The sequence below is a fragment of the Radiomyces spectabilis genome (assembly GCF_025331425.1).
Source record: "Radiomyces spectabilis strain NRRL 2753 chromosome Unknown BYT42scaffold_1, whole genome shotgun sequence".
NCBI classification, from domain to species: domain Eukaryota; kingdom Fungi; phylum Mucoromycota; class Mucoromycetes; order Mucorales; family Radiomycetaceae; genus Radiomyces; species Radiomyces spectabilis.
Genome location: NW_026251926.1, coordinates 2,455,581 through 2,482,130, shown reverse-complemented (window position 1 = coordinate 2,482,130; position 26,550 = coordinate 2,455,581). Strand labels below are relative to the sequence as shown.

The following is a 26,550-nucleotide window of genomic DNA, read 5'->3' as shown; positions in this document are numbered from 1 at the left end:
CCGTTATGTAAAGGATCCTCTGGATCTCGAGTTGGTTGACGAGGGATCGTGCACAAAACAAGAGAAGAACGATGAAACAAAGGTGCCACAATTGATCAACTGACAGCTCGCTTGTCATACCGATTTTTCCGGTTTTGATACGGACTTTTTTATCGTCTTTAGTACCCTCGCTCACTATTTGTTAGTATCACATTGTAAACATTGTTTCCCTTTAGGAATAATCGAGATGATTGCTTTTTATCGCATTGATGCCGCGGCTTGGTTCCTTTCTTGCCAAAACGCCTTCCAGGAATCATCATTATACCCGCCGTTGGCCAGTCAGCACGAGCTCAAGATCAACAGGATCTGCATAATCATGGATATCTATCAAATGCTGAATTACAGTGGAAGCATGCAATAAGTTTATCCGCTGATTTCATCTCTGCGTTCACACGATTTTACTTTGCAAACTCTGACTCCATTGTTTACCTAGTACGGACATACATTCGAAAAGAAAAAATGGATTGATCTATCTTGACACCTTAGTTTATCTCATTCCATAAAGCACATACTAGCTACGATAAGTCACGTAACAGTAAAATTAAAGCTCACAATGCTTCATCTATTTATTTTCCCTAATCATTGAAAGCCCTTTGTCCATGCTGCGATCTCTTTGGAACAAGTTCGCTGCCCAGCATTGACACGAAGATTAATCCCCCAAGACGCAAGTACCGCTAAAGGTAAGAAAAACAAAGACCCACGAGCCTCAAACGTGAATGCAGTTGATGTTGGATGGTTGTGGCCGCGCAGCGATGAGTACGCGATGTGAGGATGACTTCATTTCTGGGGCCAGGTTGATCATTTTGTTTGGAATCGCTTTAAAATACCCAAAAAGGCAATTTTGAGTTTTTGAATCGCTTGTGACCAAAAGTAGAAATTCGGATGGTTATAATTTTCCCATCAAGAGAACGGAACACCTAAAGGTAGCGAAATTTAAAGTTCATCATCCAGATATGATTTTGGTTTGTACGAGGATGGGCTTAAAAACCTAATCGTGGTTTTTTCACATAGGAAACCGGTTAATTTTTAAAGCATAAGGGGGAAAAGAAAAGAAGAAAAAGAAAAAGCGCATAACGCATGCATCACTCAATATTTACTGATCTTCCCTTTTTTTAATTGTCTTTTTTTGCTTGTTCTCTACTTGCTTTCTTATGCCAAATATTCCGCCCCCTCCTCCTGCATCAGAAGTTGCGGGTCTTTTCGTACAAGAGCTCACACCCATAGGCGGTAGTCTGGTGGGGTCTTTCTTTGTTGGGCTGATTCCTTTACTACTGGTCCTCGTGCTACTGGGTGTCTTCAAAGTTCCCGCCCACTATTCTTCCTTTGCTGGTCTAGTAACATGGTATGCCTAATGATATTATCTCCTTGTCCCGCCGTTTCTTGACCTTTTACCATCACAGTATCTTTATCGCTATTTTCGCATGGCATATGCCTGCTCAACAGTGCTTTGAATCCATCGGTTACGGCATGGTTTTCGCCAACTGGCCTATTATGTGGATCGTTGTCAACGCAATGTGAGAATTATTTAATATCTACCATCTCCGGCTCATCTTGACGAAATTCCTCATTTTATCTGCAGGTATATCTATAACATCACCGTACGATCCGGCATCTTTGATCTCTTTCGCCGATGGATGTTGACTTATACACCACCGGATAAGCGCATCATTCTCTTAATTATCGGTTACAGTTTTGGCGCTCTACTCGAAGGTCTGTAACCATGCCGCTGCGTCGTGATTTACCATGTTTTAATTTTGATATGTTATAGGAGTCGCTGGATTCGGTACTCCCGGTGCGATTTGCAGGTACGATTAGTATAAGCTTATTAGGATCTACACCGTGATGGATTTTCAAATTAACCATATTGATGACGCATCTCTCAACTTCAGTTCGCTTATGGTGTCGTTGGGGTAAGACAAGAAATTGTTAGTAACTATTTTTTGGTTCGCTAAATGGCGCATCACCTGTCACCCCAGATTTGATCCGTTAGACGCGTTAACTTATACATTGATTTTCGATACAACTCCCGTCGCTTTCGGTGCTTTGGGTATTCCTGTCACCACACTCGCCTCCATTACGGGTCTGCCTGTGATGAAGCTTTCAGCCATGATGGGAAGACAACTCCCGTTACTCAGTCTGTTCCTTCCCATGTATGCTTTGCTGTTTTATGCAGGTACGAGGCAAAATACCCGAAGATGGGTAAAATATGGATTGTCATGGTAAATCATTGAACTAATCAGAACGCTCCGTCTTGGGTTTTTTTCTATATTTTTGCCCAAACAGGACCGCGAGCGGGGTTGCTTGAATGTTGGCCAGCTGCTCTTGTGGCAGGTCTGTCATTTGCAATTATCCAGGTGAGTTTAGTATATGGTAACGCGGTTACGAGAGCACACCTGCCCAAATCTCACACGCGTGTATTCCTAGGCAATTTTTGCAAATTTGGTTGGTCCCGAACTTCCTGATTTGATCGCTGGTATTGTATCCCTTGTCAGTATCGTCGTTTTTGTGCGATTTTGGAAGCCAAAGTATCGACCGGAATTCCATGCCAACTTTGTATCTGCTGCTGAGGATGTGGAGAAAGGTCAAAATCTACAACATGCTCATCAACACGAAGAAAAAGTACAACAGGAGATCGAAAAACACCATGATTCCCACGAAATCCGCCATGAGGAAAAAGTGCAGCAAGAAACTGAAGAACGGCCGCCCAGCAGTCCCTCGAGTTTCGAAGGCAGTAAAGACTCCAAAGTGGACCCTAATGAATACGACGACAAGGAACAGCCGCTTAATATGGACCCGCCTACGTTAAAAGAAGCGCTGTTGGCATGGAGTCCATGGGTGATCATCGTTGTCATTGTTATCATGTGGGTCAATTTTTAATTATCCTTTCCCACGATCCACCATGACTCATTTATTACCTTTGCACTCTTTGCTTTCTTAGATGGACCTTTGCCAAGGTCTCTGAAATAGGACAAGTCAATGTCAAATGGCCGCATTTGCATCAAGAGGTAAGCGGAAGAACCGGATCAACTGTATATGAAAGCTCATGGCTAATACCTGTTTTGCGGTTTTCCAAGGTGTATCTGACGCTTTACGGAAAGAAATACGACGCGATTTGGGCTTTCCAACCGTTAGCTACGGGAACCGCAATTTTAGTAGGAGGTGTGGTCTATGCTGCGCTGGTTCTCGCATGTGGCTACAAGCCATGTATATTATATCAAGCCTTCTTCGACACATGCAAGCAACTCTTTTTCCCGATTCTGACTGTTTCTTTCATCATGGCTTTTGCCTATTTATACAACTATTCTGGTATGTGAATGGCACCTGATGGTAAAGAGAACGCAGCTTAATTCATTCTCTCCATTTTTAGGCATTGTCTATACGATCGGACTGACACTGTCTTCGGTTGGTAAAGCATTCCCATTCTTGTCTGCATGGTTAGGATGGTTTGCCTGCTTCCTTTCCGGTAGCGACACGTCGGCGAACTCGCTGTTTGGTAATCTTCAAGTGGTTGCAGCAAATCAGATTGGTTTATCTGCCGTCCTCATGGCCGCCACCAACTCCAGCGGCGCCATTACTTCCAAAATGATTTCACCCCAGAATCTAACAACCGGCGTATCCACCATTGGCATGCAAGGCCAAGAAGGTCGCGTACTTCGACGCACCATACTTCACTCCATTTTTATGGTCTGTATCGTTGGCGCCATGGCTTGTGTCCAGCAATACGGTATCCCTGGAATTATTCCGCCCTAGTTCCGTTCAAAGTTGATCTGGGACAAAATCCACTTTAATTGGTTTATCTAATCTTTATTCCCAACCTGTAACATAAACACCAAAAACCCCCATAATAATCACTTTTTTATCCCCATCGATGTGCCATATTTTAATGATTATTTGTATCTGATACTTCAACTTTACGTCTTGCTTTGAAAGAGTATCAAGAAGGATTAATTTTTTTTCCCTTTGCATCCATTAGACTTAGATGTCTAGGCTCGATTACCTCGGCGCTAACTCGTCCCACTGACAGATTCCTTTTATATTTCGCAAATTCTTTTTTAAAGCATGCGATCAAATATCATAAAAAAAGGAGGGTATGATGATTGGCCGCCAAACGAAAGGTAAAAGCAAAAAAAAGCAAAAGAAACAGCCCGACGGGGGGCTCGAACCCCCAACCTTGAGATTAAGAGTCTCACGCTCTACCGATTGAGCTAGCCGGGCTTTTTTGGTCCGAAAACCAATCTGTTTTTGGTGGCACAAAAAATCACGTGACTATGAACCCCTTCTGATTGGCTGGGTGCTTTATTCGGTGCGGACTTTTTATGGATTTTGATTGTTTCGAATCCGCGCGTTCTTTTTCTTATAAACCGACCAAAGTACCAGGAACTTCAAAGCGTAATGGGAAATCCCTTCACCACTTGCCAGAAAATCAAGCTCGCCACGATATTAAGACCAATATATCAAGCGCAAAGATGGAGAAGATCATTCGGGTTTCCAAAGGCATCAAAAATATCATGATCAGAGCGCAGCTTTTCATAAATTATTATATCATCGTGAGTCCAACCATGGACAAAAAGTTTTTACTCAAGATTGCTTCTATTACGTATCACAGTTGATTCTGAAGACCGATCCATCCAATTGAATGGTATGCCTGACGATATACTGCTTCATTGTCCCCATTTCAGTGAACAATACGATGTTACATACCAAGCATACCTCGTTCCTGGATCTGGTCAATCCTTGACGTTTGCGTGTATCGAACAAGCCACTGCATATACGAATATGATTGTCGAGACTTTTGAAAATAGGCTTTCGCCCTATTGCAACGGTTGGTTCGATCTATTCTAAATGAGGTTAGTATGCATTTGTTTTTTTTTTGTTTTTTTGTTTTTTTGGTTGATGTTAGCTGAATAAACAGCTTCGAAAGCAATGAATTTGGGTAAGCGGAAAGAATGTTTCTGCTTGTGAACATGTTCTTCTTCACGAGCCCATGATGGTTTCAGTCTTTACAAAAGGCGATCGAAAAATCTGGACCTTTTTTTTTTCATTCCATTTCTTTTTTTGATGATTCCTTATATCCATTTACAAGACTATTTCTCTCGTAACACTAACACCCACCACTGAAGGTATGTATTTCACTGAAGCTACCGTGGGATGCAAATACTAATTGCTGTTTATCGGTCTATATCGACCAATCATAGATAATGCGAATGTCGTAGAATCGCAAATCAAGGCAGATTTCACCTACAATCAAAATTGGCCTTTTACTACGAATGTTCGCAAGGACATCCAACCGAGCCCCGTCGGCGATAAAACACATACAGTCGCTTGGTCCAGTATTTAGCGTAACAAAACAGCCGAGACTCTGTGCAAGGCAGTCGAAGAATGGTAAACCGCCAAAGATCTTGTCCAAGCAAAGCAGTGCGTTTTCGGGCACAATCCAGCTCTGGAGGAAACGCCATCCTAGCTTCGAGCGGAACAAAGAACTCATCATGGCTCAGAACGCAGCGACTTTGGATTGTGTACAGATGAGTCGACCAATTCATTTTGCTCGAGATTAAATGAAGCTTGTACGACTCTAAGAATGATATCAAGATAACCGGTGTCGTGCCGGAGTAGTAGAGTGACTAAAAGCTGGTTGATTACATTTTTTTGTATGGGTGATAAATTCTAGAAGATCGTTGTTCTTTTATGTAAATCACATTAAAATGATACTACACTCTTACCGATTGTATTCGTGGCTTTTTTCATTACTGAATGATTACGTGATGTGCCAATTCGGACGGTTAGGCTACTTTTGATTCAAGCGATCAAGTCAATATGCCTTGGATCTGCCATAGTTCATGTATTGACGGTGTCACTATTTTTCTAATGAGAACAAAAACCCCCTATTTTCTTGTTTCTTTGCTCTTCTTTTGCCGTTGATTTTTCTCTCTCTTTTCCTTGCGTAGTACTATGATGCTGTATAATATATTTGGCTTGTGTCTGACGAAAGTCACTCAATGTAAGAGGGTGACCTCCAATGGCAGGTGGCACCCAGTGGATGTACGGCTTTTGGAGCAGAAAACAAGATAGCTATCTGATTTTTATTGATATATATGTAAGCGTATTTATAACCTCTGGATGAATAAGAGATAAGCAATATAAATATGCAAATAAACGAAATGATCATGGTGGCAATAAACACCCGACGACCTGATCAAGCCTCATTTGTCCCGGCACGTGACCGCTGTAATCCGTTGTGGGATTTCCCAAAACAATTGTCATGCGACATATCAAAAATACATACTTCTCCCAAACTGAATTATATTTTTGGCTCGCATATTACACCCAATATCTCGTCAATCTTGGTGAAAAGTGATAAATACATTGTCTACTGCTACCCTTGACAGGTAACAGGAAAAGTCATTTTTCATCTTCGTGAAGGTATGCTTATAATTGTCGTTACTACGTAAGCAAATGCCGTTTGTCCAGTAAAGTATGTCGCTTGTTTTCTTATGTAGTGTAGCCTTCATTTTCAAAAATAAGAAGAGCCCGGCTAGCTCAATCGGTAGAGCGTGAGACTCTTAATCTCAAGGTTGGGGGTTCGAGCCCCCCGTCGGGCTGTTCTTTTTGCGCTAATTTTTCGCCGTATTTTTTTTTTTTTTTTTTTTTTTTGCTTCGTGCCTTTTTTTATCTTTGACATGCCATAATCGTTGGCTAACTTGAAAGACTCAGCGGGTATGTAAAAAGAAAAAAATTATTGAAGAGTAAAAAGTAAAAGGTTCGTTAAGGGTGTATGAACACGCGTCCGTTTCGGACTATTTGTTCGCCCTAGACCTTGGAACAAGATTTTATTGAAAAAAATAGCTACTGGGAGAAACAAGGGTAAGATAGGAGGCAGACAGGAATAAATAAGAGAAATAAATAAGAGGAAAAGAAAGGTGCTGTACTAGTCAAGTTCGTTTGATGGTATGAGCCAGCGTAGAAAATCGTTCCTGGAGCAGGGAAACCAAAATGAGTCAAATCATCCTCGGGATGGACAGACTTTTCAAGTTCGAGAAGAAAAGGAGAGACAGAGCTAGTTGAAAGCAATGGGATATCACGGTCATTATGATGGAGAACTTTGCTTTGGGAATTTGTTGCGTTGATAGTCCACTACATTGGGCATGGGGTCGTCGGTGAGCGGACAGCAGCAGCTTTGATTTAAACTATCCAAAGACTGGGGCTTCAGATAAACTACTCTACGAATATTGCCATGAGGATAATTCCGTGCTAGATAGAAACAGATGGCATTTCATGTGCAGTGCGAATAAACGTATTCCCGTTTTAATATTAAACCGTACTTGCTACCAGCTCTATAACCTCGCACGTTATCAGATCGAAAGCAGTACGATTGGCGGTAGCTGGATGAAGTGATGTGTGTCAAATTATCTCTTCCTATATTTATTTTGTACGCTGCCCGTGCGGCTCGTTTAACTCCCATCAAGCCCTATCTTCAACTTATTTTTTCTTTAACAGAGAAAATATAGATAACTCATTGAGCAGTTGACGAAAGGGCATGTCGAGGTTTACAGGTACGTTGATTAGACTCCCATTTCTGATATATTGCCATACTGACTTTGCTATTTTCCCTTTTTTTTTTCTATCTAAATTCTCATCTCTAGCCTGTCCTTTGTTCCTTGGGGAACCAATCAATCAAGTGTGTGGGGGACAGACCGAGCAGTGCCATGCATCGCAATTAACGTGCAAAAACGCATCGGATCCCCAGATATTGGGCGAGCAAGGTACGTAACGCATGTTTACAAACCACATTTCAAGTTTGCAATGGACCCCTGGTGTTCTCACAGCACGAGCCAGCTGTCTAATGTTCACATTTCACAGAATAACACTCAGGAAATATAGATACAGACAAGAAGGATAATTAAAAATGTGGACAAGAGGCTCTAACCGCGAAGCCTTCACAAAAATCCCTGATGGCCGAATAAGAGCTCTGGTAAGTAAGCTGTGTTTTTATACTGGTCCATAGCAAGCATGTCTGATATTGTGTATAGTGTATGGGATTACTGTTTCGTCCTCGTTGTGTTTCCGAAAAATGTTACTTTCGAGTTCTTGGACCAAGATTTTCATACTTTTCAGGAACAAGGGTTGGATTTTCTCAGGGTGAAAGGGGAGCTGCGTTCTCAAGCTAATAAGGCTGATAAATGTCTTGAGTTTACGGTCGCTCCATTGCTGTGTGTGTGGTGGGCTAGCTTTTTCATTGAACCGACTTTCCAATGCACAAGTTCGAATGTCAAAATAAAATTTTCAAATTAACGGTCTCTGGAGATCATCCAATCAGATACAATTGCCTCATTTGATGACGACTGGGTCAAAAAATCATGGAGGAGCCGCTTCAAATAAGCGCAAGAAAACTCCTCCCCCCAGAAAAAAAACCAGACAATTCACCTCAGGAGAATAGTCGGTTTGTCTAGTAGAGATTTATCTCACGTTGAAAGCGTATTGAGGATTGTGTTGTCCAATCACACCTTTCGCATTTCCTGTCTCGATATATAATGTCAATACCCGGTAGCGGCAATCCACCGCCTTCATCGCCGTCCGCGAGACATTTTGTCCAGTCCTCGTCTCGAGATGCTTCACCTACAACCCCCACCTACGCTGAACATCTCAAACGCTATTACACACTCGAAGAAGTGCGACATTGGACGGAAAATCGAGTGGCAGAATGGCTGGCGCAACAGAATTTGGGTCGCTTCGCATCCAAGTTTATCGGTGCGTTTCGTATTTTTTCCCTCAGTTTTCTTTCATTTTGTTTCCAGATGACATGGCTTCTCACACGATGACCGTTTATATGCAGATAACGATATTACAGGTGCGATACTACTGGAATTAGATTATGAAGCCCTCAAGGACATGAAGATAAAAACCGTGGGCGAACGCGTGCGAATACTCGTGGCTGTCAAAACCCTGAGACAGGATTGTTATGCCGCGGTGGCCATGGCCGCTCGAGCAAAAGTAGGATCAAAAAAGGAAGCGAAAAAAAGAGCTTAGTAGGTTATCATATTCTGATTTCACATTCCTTTTAGAACCCGTTGATCAACGAGCAACAAAGGATCGATTATCGATCTCCTTATATATCGAGTGTATCGATTCCCGTACCGTCCACGATTATGTATAGTTCGCCTTCCCTACATCTCGAAAGCCACAGTAAACATGAAGGCTTCAACATCACCCCTCACACCGATAAAACCTCTAAATCATCCGAAACCAAAGGAATCCTGAATCGATCAAATTCATTTTCCAGATTCTTGGGTCGCGTGGATTCAAAAAAATCGCAGCGCGGTTCACCGCAATCAAGCAACAGTAGCTCGCAAGACGTTCCGGTCATGCCGCCCAGTCCTCGCAATTTACAAAAGGTAGGTAGGTCGTATGCGTTATGTGACCAAATCTCGGGGCTAGTCCATTAACGTGAGTGTAGCGGAATTCTTTGGAAGGAGGTATAATGTCTATGGAGAAAGTGAAACAGGTGAGTGGCAATTTTTGCGTATTGCAACGGATCGGTATTCGGCAAAACAATGATCACCAACAATGACACCTATCAGACATGCGTTAAAGTATTCGGAGAAGACGGGCAAACACGTATCGTGAATGTGCATAATGCAACGGAAGCCAAGGCCATCATGGGCAAGGTGCTACACAAGTTCGGTATCGAGGAGACAAATGCTGATAGTTACTGCATATTCGTTGGATCGAGCACGAACGGAGAGGGTAACCAGATCATACATTGGGATTGATTGGGACAGTTGGGTTGGAATGTTCACCACGACTTGTATTTCTTAGCGCGTGCATTGTCGGATGCGGAATTAACGGAAATCTGTCGATCGGTTGACCGTCCAGAAAAGGAACGACTCATTTTGCGAAAGCGCCACCAATACCCAACCCACGAAGAATTCAAAAGAAAAGGGACCATCAATGCCCGAAGACAGCTACAACGTGCAGAATCAGACGCTATGTCCAACTATAGCCAGTCCATCAAAGAACCCACACTAGCATACCATGGTTGTCTGCCCGACAAGCAGATGACCTTAGATATTATCACAGGTGCATCTGCGAACCATGCTTATCATCCAATATCACCATTGTCGACTCGTCATCCTCATCTTCCTAAACAGTACCAACAGTACCCTTCCGACCCTCATCATGAAACCAATCGATCGATGCCCTCGCATTCCCAAAATAACCCCAAAGTAAAACGATTTTTTGGCGAACGTCCACCTTCCGAAATCATTTCATCCAATCTGCCATCCTTCTTTCCTAACCATAAACGTGAAGCCCTTGAAACGGCTGGCATGAACGCAAAACGCATGTCTGTCACACCAAGAGCTACCGGATCCACCCGTCGTGATACCCGTCACAGTTCTCGAAACAGCGTCTTACCCGAACTGGTCTCAGTTCTGGGTGTCGATCTGGATAAATTTCTCGAAGAGGAAGAGGAAGAAGACGGAGAAGTGGAAGAAGAGGAAGACGGAGATGTTCAACAAGATCAAGACAATGACAGTGATGACAGCAACAATAAAAGCATAGCGCAGACAGAAAAGAGTGGCATTCAGGTGAAAAGCGGGGATGCGTCATCGACTGCTCCAAGAGAAACGTTATCTGAAGATGAAAAAGATCTCGGGTTCGGCGCAAACGATAATGATGGTGATAAATCAGGTGCAGACACTTTAAGCTATGAAAACGTAATACAGCGACGATCTTCCAGCTTACTGCATCTCAGCGGCGCAAAGTCCAAGCCGACAAAGAAATCAGAAGACAGTACGTAAAATAGCGCTTTCATTCCTCGGTAAAACAGGAAATTGACTTTTTGCTTTGGCAGAAGAAGCTGACGCAAAGACGAGTGAAACAGAAAAGCAGCAAACCCCACAGATATCAGGTAATGAATCATCCAATATTTCCTTTTTGGCTAGCGAGAACGGCTGCTTGATTCTCATGGACTTAATGCGTGCTGCTTATCAATAGAAGATACGCCCCTTTCTTGGATGAAAGGTTCTTTGATTGGACGGGGCACATTTGGTGATGTGTATCTTGGACTGAATCCTTTGAACGGTGCATTGATGGCAGTAAAACAAGTGGAACTCCCTGTGGAAAATTCTGCTACCGAAGAACGTAAAAAGTCCATGGTAGAAGCTTTACGACGGGAGATTTTCCTGCTCAAAGAATTGCAGCATGAAAATATTGTTCAATACTTAGGTATGTGTCGAATGAAAATAAGATTCTAGAAGGCGCGATGGATCGGGATATTGATAATGATGATGAATAGGGTCGCAAACGGATGATGCTCATTTCAGTATTTTCCTGGAATATGTGCCTGGAGGATCCGTGGCAGGACTTTTGGCTAGTTATGGCGCTTTCCAAGAACCTCTAGTGAAAAGCTTTGTTCGACAGATTCTGAAAGGATTACATTATCTTCACGGCAAAGATATCGTTCATCGTGATATCAAAGGAGCTAATGTGCTAGGTAAATTTCAAAACTTATGCCAATGAAACTCTCCATTGCGTTTGTCAACCCATTGTATTTCTAGTCGATAACAAGGGAGGCGTAAAAATTACCGACTTCGGCATTTCAAAGAAAGTGGAAGAAGGTAACTTCTATTATACATAAAAAGAAGAGGGTTGCACTGGCTAATTTCGTGTGGTTTGTATTTTACCGTGATGATGATCAGGCATTATGCGATTATCTGCCGTATCTTCTTCCCATCGGCCCAGTTTACAGGGTTCAATATTCTGGTATACCCCAAAAAAGTCGTCATCAAATGATCAGTTATACTTATTTTTCATTCTCGAAATATTTAGGATGGCACCCGAGGTGGTGAAACAGACTCAGTATACACGAAAGGCGGATATATGGTCTCTGGGTTGTATGATGGTGGAGATGTTCACAGGCGATCATCCTTTTCCTGAATTTTCTCAAATGCAGGCCATCTTCCAGGTAAATATAAAATGGTAGCCTGGCTTTTTACTACGACGACGCTAAACCGGTGGATCGTAGATTGGAAGTTACATCGCACCCAATATCCCCGAACACATCAGCGATGCCGCCAAAGACTTCTTGCAGTGTACCTTTAAATTGTATGTTTAAGAAGGGATCCAATATCAAACAAAAATAATAACATCTGCAATCGCTTTTTAGGAAACATGACGAAAGACCAACAGCAGGCCAACTCTTGGAGCATCCATTCTTGTATATTGCCGACGAATAAAAATATATCAACTACAACCACTTTGTATTTTACTACAATAAGCGTGTCGATAGACAAAGCTGTAGAGTAACACAGAATATAGGAAGCTGTTTTGTACTTAATTATGGAACTTTAATATATAGGATGTGTAGAAAACAAGGCGGGAGTGATGGGTGTTGATGGTTGACTGCAACCGGTATTTGTCGATTCACACGTACGAGATGCATTATCTGATTCTAACATTACTTTTGTTGCATGACGCTGATCCAAGTGGCGTAAAGATACAAGAAAGATGGCCAAAAGAGATACAGCAACGACCACTCCTACTGGGGGTAATGGCGCAGCAGATTGATCAGCTTGCTTTTTCGTTTGTACAGTTGTATAACAATGCTGAAATTTATCGTGCTGTGTTGGTTCTCGGAAACTAACCGACCGTGGTCGTTTCAGAGCACTTGTATTAGGGAGACGATGATGGGTTCGCGAGTGCACCGATCCAGATCGTTGATTTCGTGCCTTTTTTGTTGTGCTTGATATTTTTCGCTCAAATTCCTTCAATTGATACATGAGTTCCATGTTGGGATGAATGCATGGCGCTCGTTTCCGAACAAATTCGTATGCTTGTGAAATGGACAACTGAAGATTATCAAGAGGAAGGGGTTTCTTCTTCCCAGCTAAAGTTGTTCGTCGTCGAGAAAGGTAAAATACGTAGGCTATAACCAGTGCGGCTGAGCGTTCAATGCCCTGCTGACAGTGAATCAAAACAGTGGTATTGGCGAGCTGGGCTTCTTCTATAGTTCGTATAGCGCGTGTAAATTCATATTCGGCCAGGTTATCCTGGCTATGTGTCCACGGTAAGTGATGATAACTGATGCGATTTCCTGGGGTCCGTGCATTGTTATAAGGAAATGCACCAAAATTAGGAGTGGAAATTTCGGCTGCAACGTTAATAACACAGGTGATACCGTAGGTATCGAGTATCCTCGGACAAGCATTATGTGACGAACCAAGGTATAGCTGGGGAAGAATTTCGGCCGGTCCTTGTTGATAAAAGTCGGTTTGAGAGGATTCTTGTTCTGGTAAGCAACGGGAGTAGCCAGGACGATCGTTGAACCGCCGTAAAGATGGGTGTCGCGGAGCAACAAAAAGAGAAAGCTTCTTATGGTTCTTTTTCTGCGAGAGCTGGGTATATTTGTATTTTTGCGAATCTAGGATACTGTCGGTTTTCAAGACCATGGTTAAATCAATGTAGTACTTTCTAAAACTCCAAGGCGAGAAAAAAAAGGAAAAGAATAAAAGTAGGATAAAGAAATGTACAGTGAGCGAAAAAAAAAACCCCCCGACTTTTAAATGCTTGATAGCTTAATTTCGCGTTGACCAACCAGATTAATGATATTGGGTAATCCAACATTTTTATATATAAACTTCAGAAAATGAATAAAAGGAGTTTTGCCAAAGCCGTTAGTGTCGTGATCAAGAACGCAGATCATTTACTTATTATTAATGACCCATTTGCGGCTTTTGCAATTACACTCAAATGTAAACCTATTCATTGGTGTGAGGAGGGGGAAACAATTGATAGGTGGATCGATCATGTCGGAATATGCGTTAAGCAGGAAGATGCAATTCCTCATCCATCAAAGTGAAAGCGAAAAAGATATAAATCACCCGACATAAAAAAGTCATTTCCATCCACTTTTTTTTTTTTTTAATGAGATGCATACTTCAGCCAATTCATGAGGATGGTTCCCGTGTTTCTGCCCCTTAGCAATATGCATATATGGGTACATACTTTCGAGCGCTCTCCCTTGGCAATGTTTAACACGCTATCAGTGGGTTCCCAATCAAATCGTGCCACACTCCTTAATCAACCAATCTTTTTCCTAATATAACCATCGAGACAACAAGATATGAAAGAAATATAGAGTTTTACTTTTTATATAGTTTTTGCTCATCCAATGGAGGAAAAAAAAAGGGACATGAAATCTTCGTCAATCGCACTAACCAAAAGAGGACAAATATTTAGGCAGTGGCACCGAGAGAGGGGAAAGCAGCAGTATCCTGAAGGTTGACAACGGGACCGTTGGACTGACGGTTGCCACGGCGACCGTTACCGCGACCACGGCGTTCACCACCACGACGATCGTTACCACGGAAACCACCACGGGTGTTTCTTTCCTGGAAGCGTTGTTCAATTTCGACGAACTGCTTCTCCTTGCGGGGCTTCTCAGCCTTCTTTGCCTTTTCCTGAAGGGAAGTAAAGATACACGCATTAGAATTTCATCGTACACATAACGACCCTAAAATAAGGATATATACCTTGGTGGCGAAAAGCTCGGGTTCTTCAGTCTTGCTGAAGGCAACGGCATCCTTCCACTTGCCGTCATCAGCACCTTCGTTGGGCTTGCGAGCTTCGGGGAGGGAGACCTTCAAGGACTTGTTGGCCTTCTCAGCCAAGTATTCTTCCAAAGTCTTAACAACCTCCTCGGGTTCAGCGGCAGCCTCGGCGGTGGCTTCGTCAGCAGCGGCGGGATCCTTGGGGGAAATAGAATCGGCAGCACTGTTGGTTCTCAATGATCAATACAACAGCCCACGACAATCCAATAAATTTAAATTTCAATCCATTCACTTACGCTTCAGCTTCAGCAGTTTCGGCATGACCCCAACCTTGCTTTTCCTTCTTCTCAGAGTCACTGTACCGAACAAAAAAAGTCGAGATAAATGATGTGTTCCTGAATCACACTCTTCTGAAAGTGATCCACTACACTTACACAAGGCCGGTACCGCTGTGGCGATCGAACTCGCGACGAGGAGGACGGTTACCTTGACGAGCACCACCACGACGGCGGTCAGAGCCCTTACCGGCACGAGCAGCTAAACCAAGGAAGAAATATTAGTTAACCCATTCGCCCAATTTAAGGATTCAGGGACAGAATTTTTCGTCGCTTGCAATAAAATTCACAGACAGACGTGCATTCACATGTTATCCAGAAGAATGCCGAGCTTTTCGAAATGGGAAAATGAAAAAAGAAAAGAATGAAGATGCGTACCACCGGAAGCCTTGGGGCTGGCACTCTTGCCAGAGCGAGCCTTGGGCTGTTCGGCCTTCTTCTCCTCCTTGAGGGGAGCGGCGACGGGTTGAGGACGGACCTCACCATCCTCGTTGAGGAGATCGAAAGGGTTCTTGGAGAAGGTGGCGGTGGTGGTAGACATGGCTATATGAGCTAGATGGTCTATTGATTTGCGATGGATGGCCTCTTTAAGGGACGGATGGATGTCGCAAGAACACAAAGGGAAGGATTCATCTTCGGGCCAATTTTCCCTTGGTTTTTTTTGCTTGTCGGCCTTGCAATTGCCGAATCGAGGCAGGTTCAAAGTCCGCCACCGAGTCGTTTTTTTTCGGTTCCGTTTGGTGTTCTCTGAGCTTTTTAAGATTTGAAGGTCAAAAAGCAGTGATAAAGCCAGGCACCGGTGCGTATAAATAAGCTTACTGCCTGGATGTGCTAGATTGACAGTGCTAGAGGAACAAAAACAAGTTACATCTGCAGGCTGCATGCATTCAGGCTGAAATGAAAAAGAAAAACGAGCCTAATTTTTCTTCCAGCAAATGTGGTTATTTTTATCTCTCCGATGAAGCACAGCGAGGATACCATCACCTGTTTTTCCTTTTTCCTTCATGTTGAGTTACCCAAAAGGAGTGACGTTGGCTTTCAAAATTTAGTCCACGTTTATTTTGGGAAACGATTGCCGTCGATCCGTTCACAACTTCACAAACTAGCTTACAATCTTGGCAAGGGCTGGTTATTTTTGATTTAGACTTTTCGACGAGTGAACAAATGTTTACAATCTTATGTTTTTCTAAAAAGAAAAAACTATCGGAATACTAATACATGGTTTATGCACAATAGAGAAATGAAAGCATTCATTATTGTTGAACAACATTACACAAGAAGCAGGGATGCCAGGGTGAACATCAATAGCAACAGAGGCGATGCCATGACAGCAGTAGCGGCTGAATCTTGATTACTTTTGCCTGACGCTTCAGCCGTCTGATCGCATTGGAGAGGCTTGTCAACATAAGATACATTGTTCAACTTGGCAGCAATAGCCATGGTATCACCTTTGTTGTAGAAATCCACCTCCAAGAAAGTGGGAGGACGGCCGAACGTTTGTGAACAGCTTTGAGCTTGTTTCATCAGAGAATCGGAATTGGTAATATTGGCCGTTCCTTTTTGAGGAATTTCAATCGGGGAGGAACCCAGCGTAAGACTGCCGTACAGAAAGTGGTTCATGACATACATCATGGAATCAGGATCGGCTGGACTCTTGGGACGATCAATCGTACAGCTAAACGAACTCTCGTTCTTATTGTTGTAAGGCGTCTCAAATACATAATCAAACTCTGAGTGCAGCCTATGAAACGAATCGCAATATGGAAATAATCAATCTTCAGCATCAAACCTATTCTTTTCCTTTTTTTTTTTGCCCAAAACAATAATGCTTACCATGGTACACTGGACTGATCCGCACCGACATCCAAAAAGTTCACAACGCGCTTGCCTGATGAAATCATGTCTTGTAAGGTAGGCCAGTTGTAATTGTCGGCGTTTTGGGTGTGAGTGTAATCCAGGATACCACTGGACTTGTAAATTTCTTCGAAATCGGATGCGGCAAAGTCACCCAAATTGTTCCACATGATAGTCACCACTTCGTTAGGATTGCTTTTCAGCCAGCTTGTTAAAGACGTCAATGTGTCCTTTGCTGGGCCAGCATCCAAAATAGAACATGATGTGTGACAGAGGTGAATTTCGGATGCGGAAGAAGAGTTGGACGGTTTTACCGCAGATAGTTTGAGCCCTCTTACACCGTCTGCGAGTTGTGAATTAATAGGACATAGCTGATTGGCCGCAGGATTGGACGTATAACCGTACGAGTTATGGGTTAATACATACGTCAAGCTGTTGTATGTTTTGCTGCAGTGTTCGCTGTAACCGTTGCATTTTTGTTGTGCGGAAACGGTGGTTGCTAGGAGACACCCTGATAAAAGGACGGCAAAGGTCAACGGTGATCGCATAGCCAATAAAGTATATAAAGAAAGAAATAGATTTGTCTAGAAGGAGTTGCAAAGGGTTGAGATAGAGAAGGAGGATTTCAGTTTAGATGGGCGAGGTAGAGGAGAAGTACAAGGGGAAGAGGGATACTTGTACCTTTTTTTATTTTATTTGGTCAGCATTTATATGTCGCTCCAAACCTTACCCAAATAATACTTTATTTATAGTCGCGGCACCCAAAACTTGCCATTCCAGGCAGATTTTGCATCGGATTGTTTTTTTTTCTGATGTTTGGTTTACTGTAGTTCTTTTTTGGTTTGCTTGGCATCCAGCTATAAGCACTGACATCATGACTCATTTTACACTAAATATTAATTGATTCTGGATCGTCACTTTACGTTCTTGCTATGTTTTCCTGTTTCGTTTCTGGTTCTGACGGTTGCCCTGATATGAATTGGGAAGTCCAATTAAGGGCAGGTCTCGAATCATCCTTTATTTGCTGCAACATTACCGATTCAGGTCAATCGACTTGATGTTGCACAAAAGTTTCATGATTTCCCCGAATGAAGGTTCATTCGTTGTTCCCACTGGACCTACCGTAGATCATTTCGGATGCCGAAATAAGCATTTGGACCTGAATCCCAGTTTATTAGACCCATACAGACAAAAACTTTCTTCTCCGCCACATGCATCCATTCTTAATCACGTTGCCGCTTCTTCAGCGCGCAATGGGGATGGAGCCGGTTTTCCATAGAAACCCATTTTTGATCATGATAAGTGATGATCGATTTCAGCTCGGTTGAGTGGGAAGAAGGGAACAACGATACCTAATGGTTTTTGAACGAAAGGGTCCATTGACTCATGACATAGCATCTGAAACGGTATTTGATCGCATGTCTTCCGCAGGAAGAAATAGAAATCATAAAACACTGAACAACGAAAACACAGATGCACTTGCCTGTGTACAAGAAAAAAGTCATTGGTGGACAAACCATCTTATTCACAGGTTCCCCCAGCAACCATAATATCAGAGTCGCTGTTGTACAGCTGTTTTCGGTACACTTCATGTTATTATATATACAAAAATAAATGGCAAACTGGCGTATATCTGCCAGACTTTCGCAAGGTAACGGATACTAGATATCCAATGATGCAACAACAGTGGTAAGCTTTATTGTTTGTTGCTCTACCGGCGGACAAGCATGATAAAAACAATGTAAAGCACTGTTCGGTATCTTATCATCGACGTATGGACTACTATATAATCACCGGCTGACAGAGCCAATCGACCTTGGCCATAGGAATTACCAGTATCTTTACGTGAGTTTTAACCGGACGATGTGTGAATAGCATCATGGGATTGGGTTCTGCCACAACTGAGAAGAAAGAAATAAAGGATGCATTAATGAGAGCGAAGAAAATGTGAAGCAGGTTGCACGAATCAGCCTCTTTCGAACGGCAGTCAAGTTGAATTGCAGAAAGAAGCAGCGCCTCACGAGCGACGCTGTAATTACAGCCATCATTTTTCTGCCTACCCTATATTTCCCTACCTCCTTTCCTTGTCCTTATTCTTTTTTTTTTTCTCTCTCTCTCTTTCTTTATTGATTCTTTCTTCTTTCAAGCAGTAAAACCAGTTATTCGACTCGTGGATATTTTTTATTGCTTCTATTTCGTCTTTTTTTTTTTTTTCATTCTACTTCGTATCCATATATCGTTCTTCGTTTTCCTCTGTACCATAGCTTAGCCACTTATGAAAATATGAACCGATCGTCGAGCTACTACTGTTCCACAATACAATCCGTACCGGAAACCGATGCTTACAATGTGCGACGAGACGATCAGTTACAACAACGGCTGGCCAGAGAATGGATCGAAGCGACGCTGCGACAGAAACTGCCAGGAAACGATCTCCATTCCTGTCTAAAGGATGGCGTCTATTTGTGCAAGTCAGTGAATGGGTTCCATTGCGTGCATGGCGTGGAAAAGAAGATGAACGATCAAAACGAGAGAGTTGGAAGACGGGGCAAAAAGGGGAGAAAAGGAGCATGAAAGACTCGGAGCGTGGAGTCAATTGAAATTATCGTTCTAACGCACGGATCGCCCTCACTTGCATGTTGAAACTAGGTTAATAAATCACCTACAAGCGGGAACAGTGCCTCAGATTATTTACAGCAACCACATTACGGCAAAGGTACGCTTTGTCTCTTCAGGCAACCAATGTATACTTTTGTATTTACTGATATAGAGAGATAGGCCCAAAATATATCGTCTTTTTTGCAGGCAGCCGCTCGGGTATGTAGCTATTATTCTTTTAGGGTACCTTTATCTTCATGCGCGTCTCTTGTTGATCCAACACATTGTTATATGTTAGATGGGTGTCCGTATGACGGATCTGTTCTATGTTACTGATCTATTGGACAATCGAAATATGGCGGCGGTATGTTGTCATGCAACGTGTAAAATTAAATACTTTATTCAATCGCGGAACTAAAAACCCGTTTTTTTTTCAGGTGACCTGGACAATTTTGTCCCTGGCTAAATTACTCGCAAGCAAGGATTTAGCTGTGGAGCATTCTTCGAAACACAATCCTTGGCTGCACCACAACCATAAGCCATGCGATTCTCCCAAACAACCATCGCCTTCTTTCCTTACTGAACGAACGCATCGTATGTGGGAGCAGCAAGAAGCAGACGTTCCTCTTGCCCAGACCTGGGGATCACATACACGTCACTTTACGTCTCCTAGTCATCAATCAGCGACGTACGATTTTTGCACCGCCAATACCATCGTCACATCGCCATCCCACAATACGTCGCCCTTCACCAAAAAACAATCGCGTAGCGTATCATTACCACTTTTATCTTCAGACAACGATTACCAGGGATTTCACGGCACCGGGGATTGGACAATAGGGGAACATTTTAATGAAAAGGAGACATTGTTAAAAGAGGAGAGCTTGGCCGGAAACGCAGCGAGCAACCATCCGTCTATGCACCTGGAATCCGTACCAACTTCTTTTCTGAGTAATGATTTATACCCACCACAACCGAGATATTCCATCGTATCTCTGCCTGACGAAGATGATTTGCTTTGGGAAGGGGACGATTTAGATGCCGCCGTACCGCAGCGCACTCTACCCCTGGGAGCTTTATCACTGGAACGTCTATCCAGTCAACTGACGTGCGATTCGACTAATATTCACCTAAAGTCGCTGTCCATAGAGGAAGAAGAAATATCACCGCGTAGTAACACCTCTTCTGGAGACAGCGGTTATGGTACTACACGCAAGCATCAGCAAGAACCATCATCATCGATGCCACTTCATCTAGCCTCGCTTTTTGACTACCGAGTCAACGATCAATGGGAGAATGATCATCCACACGATGTTTCGGGTGACATGACTGGATCTCATGTTGAAGTTTCCCAACGCGATCGCGCATCGAACACATATTCTTATCAGGAAGACCATACTCACCCGACCAAGACAACCTCGCCTGCATCAACGACTTCGGCCTCATCACGCATTAGTAAATTGGCACAACTTTCCTTTACGAAGAAATTGAGCATGCGTCATAAAATGCCTTTCCATATGCGTTACCAGGAATGGACCGATCAAAAAGTAAAAAGAGAACAACAAACATCGATGCAACGACAGCTCTCTGCCGGCGATATTTCGCTGATTATGCAGCAACCTGAAGAGGGCGACCATATCTTTGACCACGTCGATTACAGCAAACCTAGCACGATTGGTTTTGGTCATTCGGCTCAATATCGCTTACAAAGTAAGACGAACAATGATACCAGACAGACTCCACAACATATACCTTCCGTCAAGCATACAACTGAGGAAGTCTCCAACAGCATGAAAGCGAATGTATCGCAAGAACCCTCTATACCAACCCAATGTTCTGTTCGTTTAACTTCTGCGGACCCTGTTCACAGTTATCCAAGAAAGCAAGCTCATCAGATTAATTATTCCGTGTCTCACGCGCCTTCCATTCACATATCAAACGCTGCGAATGGCCTTGAGGTACCATTGCCTCGACGAAAATCGACAGGAACCCTAATGAGCGACGCTATGAAACCTGTATTAAACACTTCTGATCAAGAAAGTATTGATATGCTCGATGATGCAGGCATGATTATTGCTCGATATGTAGGTGCACATCAGATGGACTTTCTATAGGTAAATGTATATTGATGAAGCTCGATTACCAGAAATTAGGAAATACCATTGGCAAGGGTCATTTCGGCACAGTATACCGGTAAAATGACGGACCGGTTTTTTTTTTTTTTTTTTTTGCGACTATTTTGTATGTTAGATCCCTAACAACAGGACAAATGATACTTGATTAGTGCGCTAGAGCTGTGTACCGGTCGGATGGTTGCCGTTAAACGTATCAAGCTTGATGATGCACGAAAAGAAGATATAGATGATGTACTGGTACGTAAGGTGCTGATCTAGGCATGTCGCACTCCTATTCATAAGAATGTGCTTTTTTTTTTACTAGCAAGAAGCCGAGTTACTGCAATCATTAATGCATCCGAATATCGTTAAATATGAGGGCTTCATCCAAAGTGCCGAACACATCAATATTGTCTTGGAATTCGTAGAAAATGGGTCCCTTCTGAATACTCTCAAGCATTTTGGGAGTTTTCCGGAAAACCTGGTAGCGAATTACTGCTTGCGAATATTGGAAGGCCTGAATTATCTTCATGAACGCGATGTAGTCCATTGTGATTTGAAAGCCGCCAATATATTGACGACTAAAACCGGCGATGTCAAGTTATCCGATTTTGGCGTGTCGCTGAACCTAAAATTAAAAGAAGCCAACGCAGGTGCTGTCGCTGGAACCCCTAACTGGAGTAAGTCCCATTCTTTAGCTGCATTTTTTTCCCGGTATATCCTGGTGACGCTTATGCCAATTTCCTGCGTTTAGTGCCACCTGAGGTGATTGAGCTTAAAGGCGCTTCTACAAAGTCGGATATATGGTGAGTTCTTATTTCTGCGTCAAAAGAAACAAGATGAAAAAATAACTCATTGAGCGGGTTTTCCAGGTCGTTAGGATGTACGGTGATAGAACTTTGCACCGGTAAACCTCCCTACGCTAATCTGATACCAATGACGGCGCTATTCAGGATCGTGGAAGATGACTGTCCACCATTACCTGAAGACGTGTCTGACGTATGTAATTCCCCAACCTTCGTGGATTTTGTGCAAAGAAAAAAGCTCGCTATGGTGTCAAGTTGTAGCTAACACGATACATTAGGAATTGCTCGATTTTCTAAAACTGTGCTTCCGCAAATGCCCTGAAGATCGACCGACAGCAGTAGAACTCCTAAAACATCCATGGATTGTAAAGTATGAATCTGCTGCGCTGCGACGTTTATCCGATATTGGCATGCGAGCCAGTGCTGGATCCTTTCCAAGGAGTCTACGACACATATCGCCGGCGAGCTTGAAGGATGTGGAACCATGGACATCCAGGTCTACACCGCATAAAAAACCATCACGATCGTCGCTTCCGGTCACGGAATTATTGGATTCGTTTAAACTACCTGTTCAAGCCAAATCAGGGTATTCTGACCATCGATTTGTCAAAGGCTCATTTCCGAAAGGTAGGCCACACTTCGTTTTCTCATGTGTAGAGTAGTCTTCTCTATGAGTGCATAGGTTAACCTGTTTTTTTTTCCCGATAGGTGCAGTTCGCTGTAAAGCGTGCCAATTGCCTATTAAAAAGGATGCATTGGTCTGTGAAGGTAAGCTTAACAACAATAAAGCGTATGCCCAAACTTCTTGTTGACGAAAAAAAAAAAAAAGATTGCGGTCACATCTGTCATTCCAAGTGTAAATCAAATAGCGTATGCCATCAGAATATCCATGGCGGGACTCTGGATAAATCCTTTTTCTCAAAGTCAACTTCGGATCTCCCCAAATCCAAAATGTCCAGCATGATGAAAACTGATATGGAGGGATCAACAACTCGCTCTTTGCAACGATCGTCATATCATCATGATGATGCTGACAAAGCTAATTTTCCTCGTCCTACATCGTCCGTGTCGTCTCAACTCCGTCAACGAACGAGGAAGCTTTCGCGTGTATTTACATCGGTGGTTCATCAACCCACTTCCACCACTTATCCGTTGAACAAAAACCGCAGCACCGAAACACTGCAAGACATTCAGGAGAGCGAAGTGTTTCTTCCTCCACTGTCATCTGGAACGAGAGACGAACGTCAACGAAAAACGAAGCGAGACAAGGGCAAACCATCCAGCCCAGATGAATGCATTATCTCTTGAAGTCTTTAGTTGTTCGTTTCATGTGTTTTGTTGGTAGTTATTTTTTTTTAATACGTAATGAGTTATGATACATGAAATACAGCAGATACGCCGATCGTGGGAAATTCGGTCTTATTATAGTTTACTGGTTTGGAGATACGGTTGTTGTTGTTGTTGAGGTTGTTTTGGCAAAGATTCTGGCCGTGAAGGGTTACAGTACCCAAAAAAGATGGGACTTATTATCGCCGAGTCAAACCGATGGGTAGGTGGACAGTGACATGCGGGTATACTTGTACCAAATGCTGGATGGACATTGTGCATTGGAGGTGGTGATCGGGTAGGACGGTTGGTTAAAGTAGGATTTTGTTGTGTGAGTTGACGATACATGGTGTGAAAAAGGTAGAAAGGAGAGCTGCAGATTTGTCTTTTTTTTTTTTTTTTTTTTTTAGAGGCGCATGGTGTTGATGTGACGTATGTCTCAGTGAATTCTTTCCTTTTGCAGAAATGCTTTCCGAAGAAGTAAGCACCAACGGACGTTTTGTTACTGGCAAAAGAACACGGTGAACCAGGTTTAGAAGGGATATGGATCGTCATCATAAGGCTCGTCATCGTAATCCACGTGAATGCCTTCTCGTTCGAGTTCGTCTTCCCACTCGTCCACATAATCGCTAATGACAACTTCGGCCATGTCGAAAAAAAACGCAAAGCCAATAATCGGGAGAATAATGGATGGTCTGACGATCTTTCTGGAGACCTCCATCAATATCTGCCCTACAATCGAAGACGTAAGGACTATTGCGCTTGGAGCGGAAGACATGAATAACGGAAAATAGAAAAAAAACAGAGAAGAAAAAAATCAAGCGGTATAAAGAACAAAAATCGCTTGGTTGATAGGGTTATTGTATGAAAAACAAAAGGTCGCAAGGAAATTTTTTATTTTTTGCTTTGAGATTCAATCTACGCCCTGTTTGCACGTCTATCTTCCTTTGTCTGAGCCTTGAAACCAGTCTTGATGGCAGATACTGATCGGGTAGAACCACATGCTTCACACTGCACAAAGTACAATCGGTTGTCCTTTGTCAAGATAGTATCAGCCGACTTACAAGTCTTACACGTCACATATTCAACTACAAGTGTATGAAATAGTTTAATGGCATTGAACAATTCCAACTTTTTTGTATTCTCTTCCAAGACATGACTTACCAATATAACGTCGTAACACATTTTCAATCTGCTTCTGTTGGAAACGACCCTTGATGACCAATCGTTGTGCACCATCGACGGAACCATTGGTACCCAATTCAGCAAACAAGAACTGAATAACGTGCTCAGGTTGACGATGCAGACTATCAAACACAGTTTAGTTTCATCCTGGTTCTGCATATCGATTCATTGTGATGGGCGGGTATTCATACTCACCGTTTACAGATATCGGCCACATTTGCAAAGATCGTCTTCTTGTTACCTTCACGGTGAATGGAGGGAGGAACAATGGTGTATCGCTTCTTTTCACCAGCCAATTCAGGGTTATTTTTGCGTAAAATGTTAAACACGCGACCAAGAAGCTAGAAAAATAAGAATAAAACGTCAATACAAATGTCCTTGGAACGGGACGCTGTAAAATTTGTGGACTTACTTCGTCATAGGTGTAATCTCTGTCACTCTTCAGCCATGCTTCGTCCTCGACCTTCTTTGTGGCGTCGGTATCTGCATTTGTGTCAACGCTCTCGCCTTCCTGTTCAGCGAGTTCTGCTTCGAATTCAGCCATGTTTTTCTTCTTCTTCTTCTTTTTCTTCAAGGCACCGAAATCTAAATCTTCTTCGGCATTCTCTGGCGCAGCTTCCTCTTCAGGAGCATCCTACAATGAAAAGCACTCATTACCCTTCTGTAACCTTTTTGAAGCATCGTATAATGCTGCCCATTCATACCTCTACCGACTTGGATTTCTTCTTCTTTTTCTTTTTCAAATCAGCAAACATAGCATCGGGATCAGCATCAGCATTATCATCGTCAGCTACAAGGGCCAGCGGTTAGTAATCGCACACTATGTTTTTTCTTGCAGTTTTCAATTCCTACCTGGTGCGTCCTCCGTAGGCTTGTCAGCTTTTTCAGAGGCATCGATTTCAGTATCAAAATCGACCTTCTTCTTGGACTTCTTCTTCTTGAGCTTGGAGAAATCAGGCTACATTGGTAAACACGTCCGTTAGTGGCCATGACGTTAACAATATGATTGCCAAAAAAAGAAAGAGATTAGAAACTAATGGCACAAATATATACCTCTTCGTCGTCGAATTGGTTTACAACAGCCTCGTTTTCTTTGTCGGACATGATGGCCACACTTATAGATCCAAGATGCTTAGGTGCTTTTTTTTTGACTTTATTTCAACAAAAAAAAATCTTTGATACGCGGGGCTACGTCATCATTTTTATTTTCGGAGTCCGCATGTAACCAGAGATTTTTTTTGACGTTTGAGTCTGCAACGTTGCCAGGCTAAACGCGCTGCATCCCGGCCTACTATTAATTCCTCTCGGACTACTTCGTTCGCAAAAGTCAATGATATAACAGTGTACTGTGTAGACGTCCCATTTTTGAGATATAGGATAGCAAGGCACGTCTTCGTTCTTGAGCAGTGGCGTCTATTCGGCCAACGTTGAGTGATTACACCTCAAATATTGGTCAAAAATTAGGTTCACATCGTTGATAAAAATGTATATTACACGATCTGCACACTTCCGTATTATTTGGCACTACAGCACGCCTGGAAGGGGTCCCTAAGAGAATCAAAAGAATTCGCATATTTATATTAGAGCTACCGATAGATTGGTGGATGAAGGCCATTTTCGGTCCTAAGTCGACGGAGCCGCTTCTCTACAGGATACATCGATGTATACAGTATGTAATTCTTCACTGAAATGAATACTCCTGCCCTTCATTGAAAGCTTGGGCAGAAACGGCAGAAACTCGCATCTG

At 42.8% G+C, this 26,550-nt stretch overlaps 10 protein-coding genes and 2 non-coding genes across 12 annotated transcripts; 6 read left to right on the top strand and 6 right to left on the bottom strand.

Moving 5' to 3' along the window:
- Nucleotides 1-1,022: 1,022 nt before the first annotated feature.
- On the top strand, nucleotides 1,023-3,971 carry BYT42DRAFT_553558 (lactate permease). The gene is made up of 11 exons (XM_051566493.1): nucleotides 1,023-1,381; nucleotides 1,440-1,553; nucleotides 1,619-1,749; nucleotides 1,808-1,844; nucleotides 1,929-1,949; nucleotides 2,016-2,212; nucleotides 2,323-2,393; nucleotides 2,464-2,900; nucleotides 2,978-3,044; nucleotides 3,114-3,345; nucleotides 3,407-3,971. The coding sequence occupies exons 1-11, from the start codon at nucleotides 1,191-1,193 to the stop codon at nucleotides 3,787-3,789; spliced, it is 1,881 nt and encodes a 626-aa protein (XP_051428689.1). The 5' UTR covers nucleotides 1,023-1,190; the 3' UTR covers nucleotides 3,790-3,971.
- Nucleotides 3,972-4,181: 210 nt separating this feature from the next.
- Nucleotides 4,182-4,254, bottom strand: BYT42DRAFT_t7. Its single transcript has one exon. It is a non-coding gene; the product is annotated as a tRNA-Lys (tRNA).
- A 2,311-nt stretch (nucleotides 4,255-6,565) lies between these two features.
- Nucleotides 6,566-6,638, top strand: BYT42DRAFT_t12. Its single transcript has one exon. It is a non-coding gene; the product is annotated as a tRNA-Lys (tRNA).
- A 1,929-nt stretch (nucleotides 6,639-8,567) lies between these two features.
- BYT42DRAFT_609891 (uncharacterized protein) lies at nucleotides 8,568-12,272 on the top strand (the record flags this gene model as incomplete). The annotated part of the gene is made up of 14 exons (XM_051571324.1): nucleotides 8,568-8,784; nucleotides 8,870-9,027; nucleotides 9,099-9,428; nucleotides 9,491-9,538; nucleotides 9,615-9,780; nucleotides 9,853-10,827; nucleotides 10,889-10,945; nucleotides 11,032-11,262; nucleotides 11,333-11,530; nucleotides 11,595-11,654; nucleotides 11,736-11,799; nucleotides 11,866-12,001; nucleotides 12,062-12,141; nucleotides 12,203-12,272. 14 exons carry the CDS (start codon nucleotides 8,568-8,570, stop codon nucleotides 12,270-12,272), a joined length of 2,790 nt encoding a protein of 929 aa, XP_051428688.1.
- A 510-nt stretch (nucleotides 12,273-12,782) lies between these two features.
- Nucleotides 12,783-13,298, bottom strand: BYT42DRAFT_477945 (protein-tyrosine phosphatase-like protein; the record flags this gene model as incomplete). The annotated part of the gene is made up of 2 exons (XM_051563651.1): nucleotides 12,783-12,911; nucleotides 12,957-13,298. Coding segments are annotated over 2 exons (471 nt in total), but the record flags the coding sequence as incomplete, so codon positions are not given.
- Nucleotides 13,299-14,159: 861 nt separating this feature from the next.
- BYT42DRAFT_553547 (uncharacterized protein) lies at nucleotides 14,160-15,828 on the bottom strand. The gene is made up of 5 exons (XM_051566492.1): nucleotides 15,299-15,828; nucleotides 15,020-15,122; nucleotides 14,882-14,941; nucleotides 14,568-14,808; nucleotides 14,160-14,495 (listed from the first exon to the last, which is right to left on the bottom strand). The coding sequence occupies exons 1-5, from the start codon at nucleotides 15,801-15,803 to the stop codon at nucleotides 14,271-14,273; spliced, it is 1,134 nt and encodes a 377-aa protein (XP_051428686.1). The 5' UTR covers nucleotides 15,804-15,828; the 3' UTR covers nucleotides 14,160-14,270.
- Nucleotides 15,829-15,839: 11 nt separating this feature from the next.
- On the bottom strand, nucleotides 15,840-17,449 carry BYT42DRAFT_553546 (PLC-like phosphodiesterase). Its single transcript, XM_051566491.1, has 2 exons — nucleotides 16,754-17,449; nucleotides 15,840-16,661 (listed from the first exon to the last, which is right to left on the bottom strand). Exons 1-2 carry the CDS (start codon nucleotides 17,320-17,322, stop codon nucleotides 16,190-16,192), a joined length of 1,041 nt encoding a protein of 346 aa, XP_051428685.1. The 5' UTR covers nucleotides 17,323-17,449; the 3' UTR covers nucleotides 15,840-16,189.
- A 2,182-nt stretch (nucleotides 17,450-19,631) lies between these two features.
- BYT42DRAFT_32782 (uncharacterized protein) lies at nucleotides 19,632-21,391 on the top strand. The gene is made up of 3 exons (XM_051563056.1): nucleotides 19,632-19,736; nucleotides 19,810-21,082; nucleotides 21,162-21,391. The coding sequence occupies exons 1-3, from the start codon at nucleotides 19,671-19,673 to the stop codon at nucleotides 21,164-21,166; spliced, it is 1,344 nt and encodes a 447-aa protein (XP_051428684.1). The 5' UTR covers nucleotides 19,632-19,670; the 3' UTR covers nucleotides 21,167-21,391.
- Nucleotides 21,163-22,557, top strand: BYT42DRAFT_620498 (kinase-like domain-containing protein; the record flags this gene model as incomplete). The annotated part of the gene is made up of 6 exons (XM_051572362.1): nucleotides 21,163-21,456; nucleotides 21,519-21,565; nucleotides 21,657-21,744; nucleotides 21,812-22,166; nucleotides 22,241-22,292; nucleotides 22,359-22,557. The coding sequence occupies 6 exons, from the start codon at nucleotides 21,163-21,165 to the stop codon at nucleotides 22,555-22,557; spliced, it is 1,035 nt and encodes a 344-aa protein (XP_051428683.1).
- On the top strand, nucleotides 22,430-23,657 carry BYT42DRAFT_32709 (uncharacterized protein). The gene is made up of 3 exons (XM_051563049.1): nucleotides 22,430-22,485; nucleotides 22,571-22,919; nucleotides 23,001-23,657. Exons 2-3 carry the CDS (start codon nucleotides 22,767-22,769, stop codon nucleotides 23,598-23,600), a joined length of 753 nt encoding a protein of 250 aa, XP_051428682.1. The 5' UTR covers nucleotides 22,430-22,485; nucleotides 22,571-22,766; the 3' UTR covers nucleotides 23,601-23,657.
- On the bottom strand, nucleotides 23,658-24,580 carry BYT42DRAFT_32704 (uncharacterized protein). Its single transcript, XM_051563048.1, has one exon. It carries the CDS (start codon nucleotides 24,240-24,242, stop codon nucleotides 23,715-23,717), a length of 528 nt encoding a protein of 175 aa, XP_051428681.1. The 5' UTR covers nucleotides 24,243-24,580; the 3' UTR covers nucleotides 23,658-23,714.
- BYT42DRAFT_553535 (domain found in IF2B/IF5-domain-containing protein) lies at nucleotides 24,496-25,931 on the bottom strand. The gene is made up of 7 exons (XM_051566490.1): nucleotides 25,857-25,931; nucleotides 25,656-25,761; nucleotides 25,508-25,593; nucleotides 25,216-25,437; nucleotides 24,999-25,144; nucleotides 24,783-24,925; nucleotides 24,496-24,706 (listed from the first exon to the last, which is right to left on the bottom strand). The coding sequence occupies exons 1-7, from the start codon at nucleotides 25,905-25,907 to the stop codon at nucleotides 24,537-24,539; spliced, it is 924 nt and encodes a 307-aa protein (XP_051428680.1). The 5' UTR covers nucleotides 25,908-25,931; the 3' UTR covers nucleotides 24,496-24,536.
- Nucleotides 25,932-26,550: the final 619 nt, after the last annotated feature.

Excerpts from the sequence above, each read along its gene's own strand:
- BYT42DRAFT_553535 (XM_051566490.1), bottom strand. The coding sequence starts at position 25,907 with ATGTCCGACAAAGAAAACGAGGCTGTTGTAAACCAATTCGACGACGAA. Across the intron at positions 25,594-25,655 it reads GCCTACGGAGGACGCACCAG|CTGACGATGATAATGCTGAT; the intron begins GTAGGAATTGAA and ends TGGCCCTTGTAG. Across the intron at positions 25,145-25,215 it reads GAGATTACACCTATGACGAA|CTTCTTGGTCGCGTGTTTAA; the intron begins GTAAGTCCACAA and ends TTATTTTTCTAG.
- BYT42DRAFT_553547 (XM_051566492.1), bottom strand. The coding sequence starts at position 15,803 with ATGCAGCCTGCAGATGTAACTTGTTTTTGTTCCTCTAGCACTGTCAAT. Across the intron at positions 15,123-15,298 it reads CAGCCCCAAGGCTTCCGGTG|CTGCTCGTGCCGGTAAGGGC; the intron begins GTACGCATCTTC and ends TCCTTGGTTTAG. Across the intron at positions 14,809-14,881 it reads GAAACTGCTGAAGCTGAAGC|TGCTGCCGATTCTATTTCCC; the intron begins GTAAGTGAATGG and ends GAGAACCAACAG.
- BYT42DRAFT_32709 (XM_051563049.1), top strand. The coding sequence starts at position 22,767 with ATGTGGAACCATGGACATCCAGGTCTACACCGCATAAAAAACCATCAC. Across the intron at positions 22,920-23,000 it reads CAAAGGCTCATTTCCGAAAG|GTGCAGTTCGCTGTAAAGCG; the intron begins GTAGGCCACACT and ends TTTTCCCGATAG.
- BYT42DRAFT_32704 (XM_051563048.1), bottom strand. The coding sequence starts at position 24,242 with ATGTGGACGAGTGGGAAGACGAACTCGAACGAGAAGGCATTCACGTGG.
- BYT42DRAFT_32782 (XM_051563056.1), top strand. The coding sequence starts at position 19,671 with ATGGGTGTCCGTATGACGGATCTGTTCTATGTTACTGATCTATTGGAC. Across the intron at positions 19,737-19,809 it reads ACAATCGAAATATGGCGGCG|GTGACCTGGACAATTTTGTC; the intron begins GTATGTTGTCAT and ends TTTTTTTTTCAG.
- BYT42DRAFT_553546 (XM_051566491.1), bottom strand. The coding sequence starts at position 17,322 with ATGCGATCACCGTTGACCTTTGCCGTCCTTTTATCAGGGTGTCTCCTA. Across the intron at positions 16,662-16,753 it reads GATCAGTCCAGTGTACCATG|GCTGCACTCAGAGTTTGATT; the intron begins GTAAGCATTATT and ends TTCGTTTCATAG.
- BYT42DRAFT_553558 (XM_051566493.1), top strand. The coding sequence starts at position 1,191 with ATGCCAAATATTCCGCCCCCTCCTCCTGCATCAGAAGTTGCGGGTCTT. Across the intron at positions 1,554-1,618 it reads TGGATCGTTGTCAACGCAAT|GTATATCTATAACATCACCG; the intron begins GTGAGAATTATT and ends TTTTATCTGCAG. Across the intron at positions 3,346-3,406 it reads CTATTTATACAACTATTCTG|GCATTGTCTATACGATCGGA; the intron begins GTATGTGAATGG and ends CTCCATTTTTAG.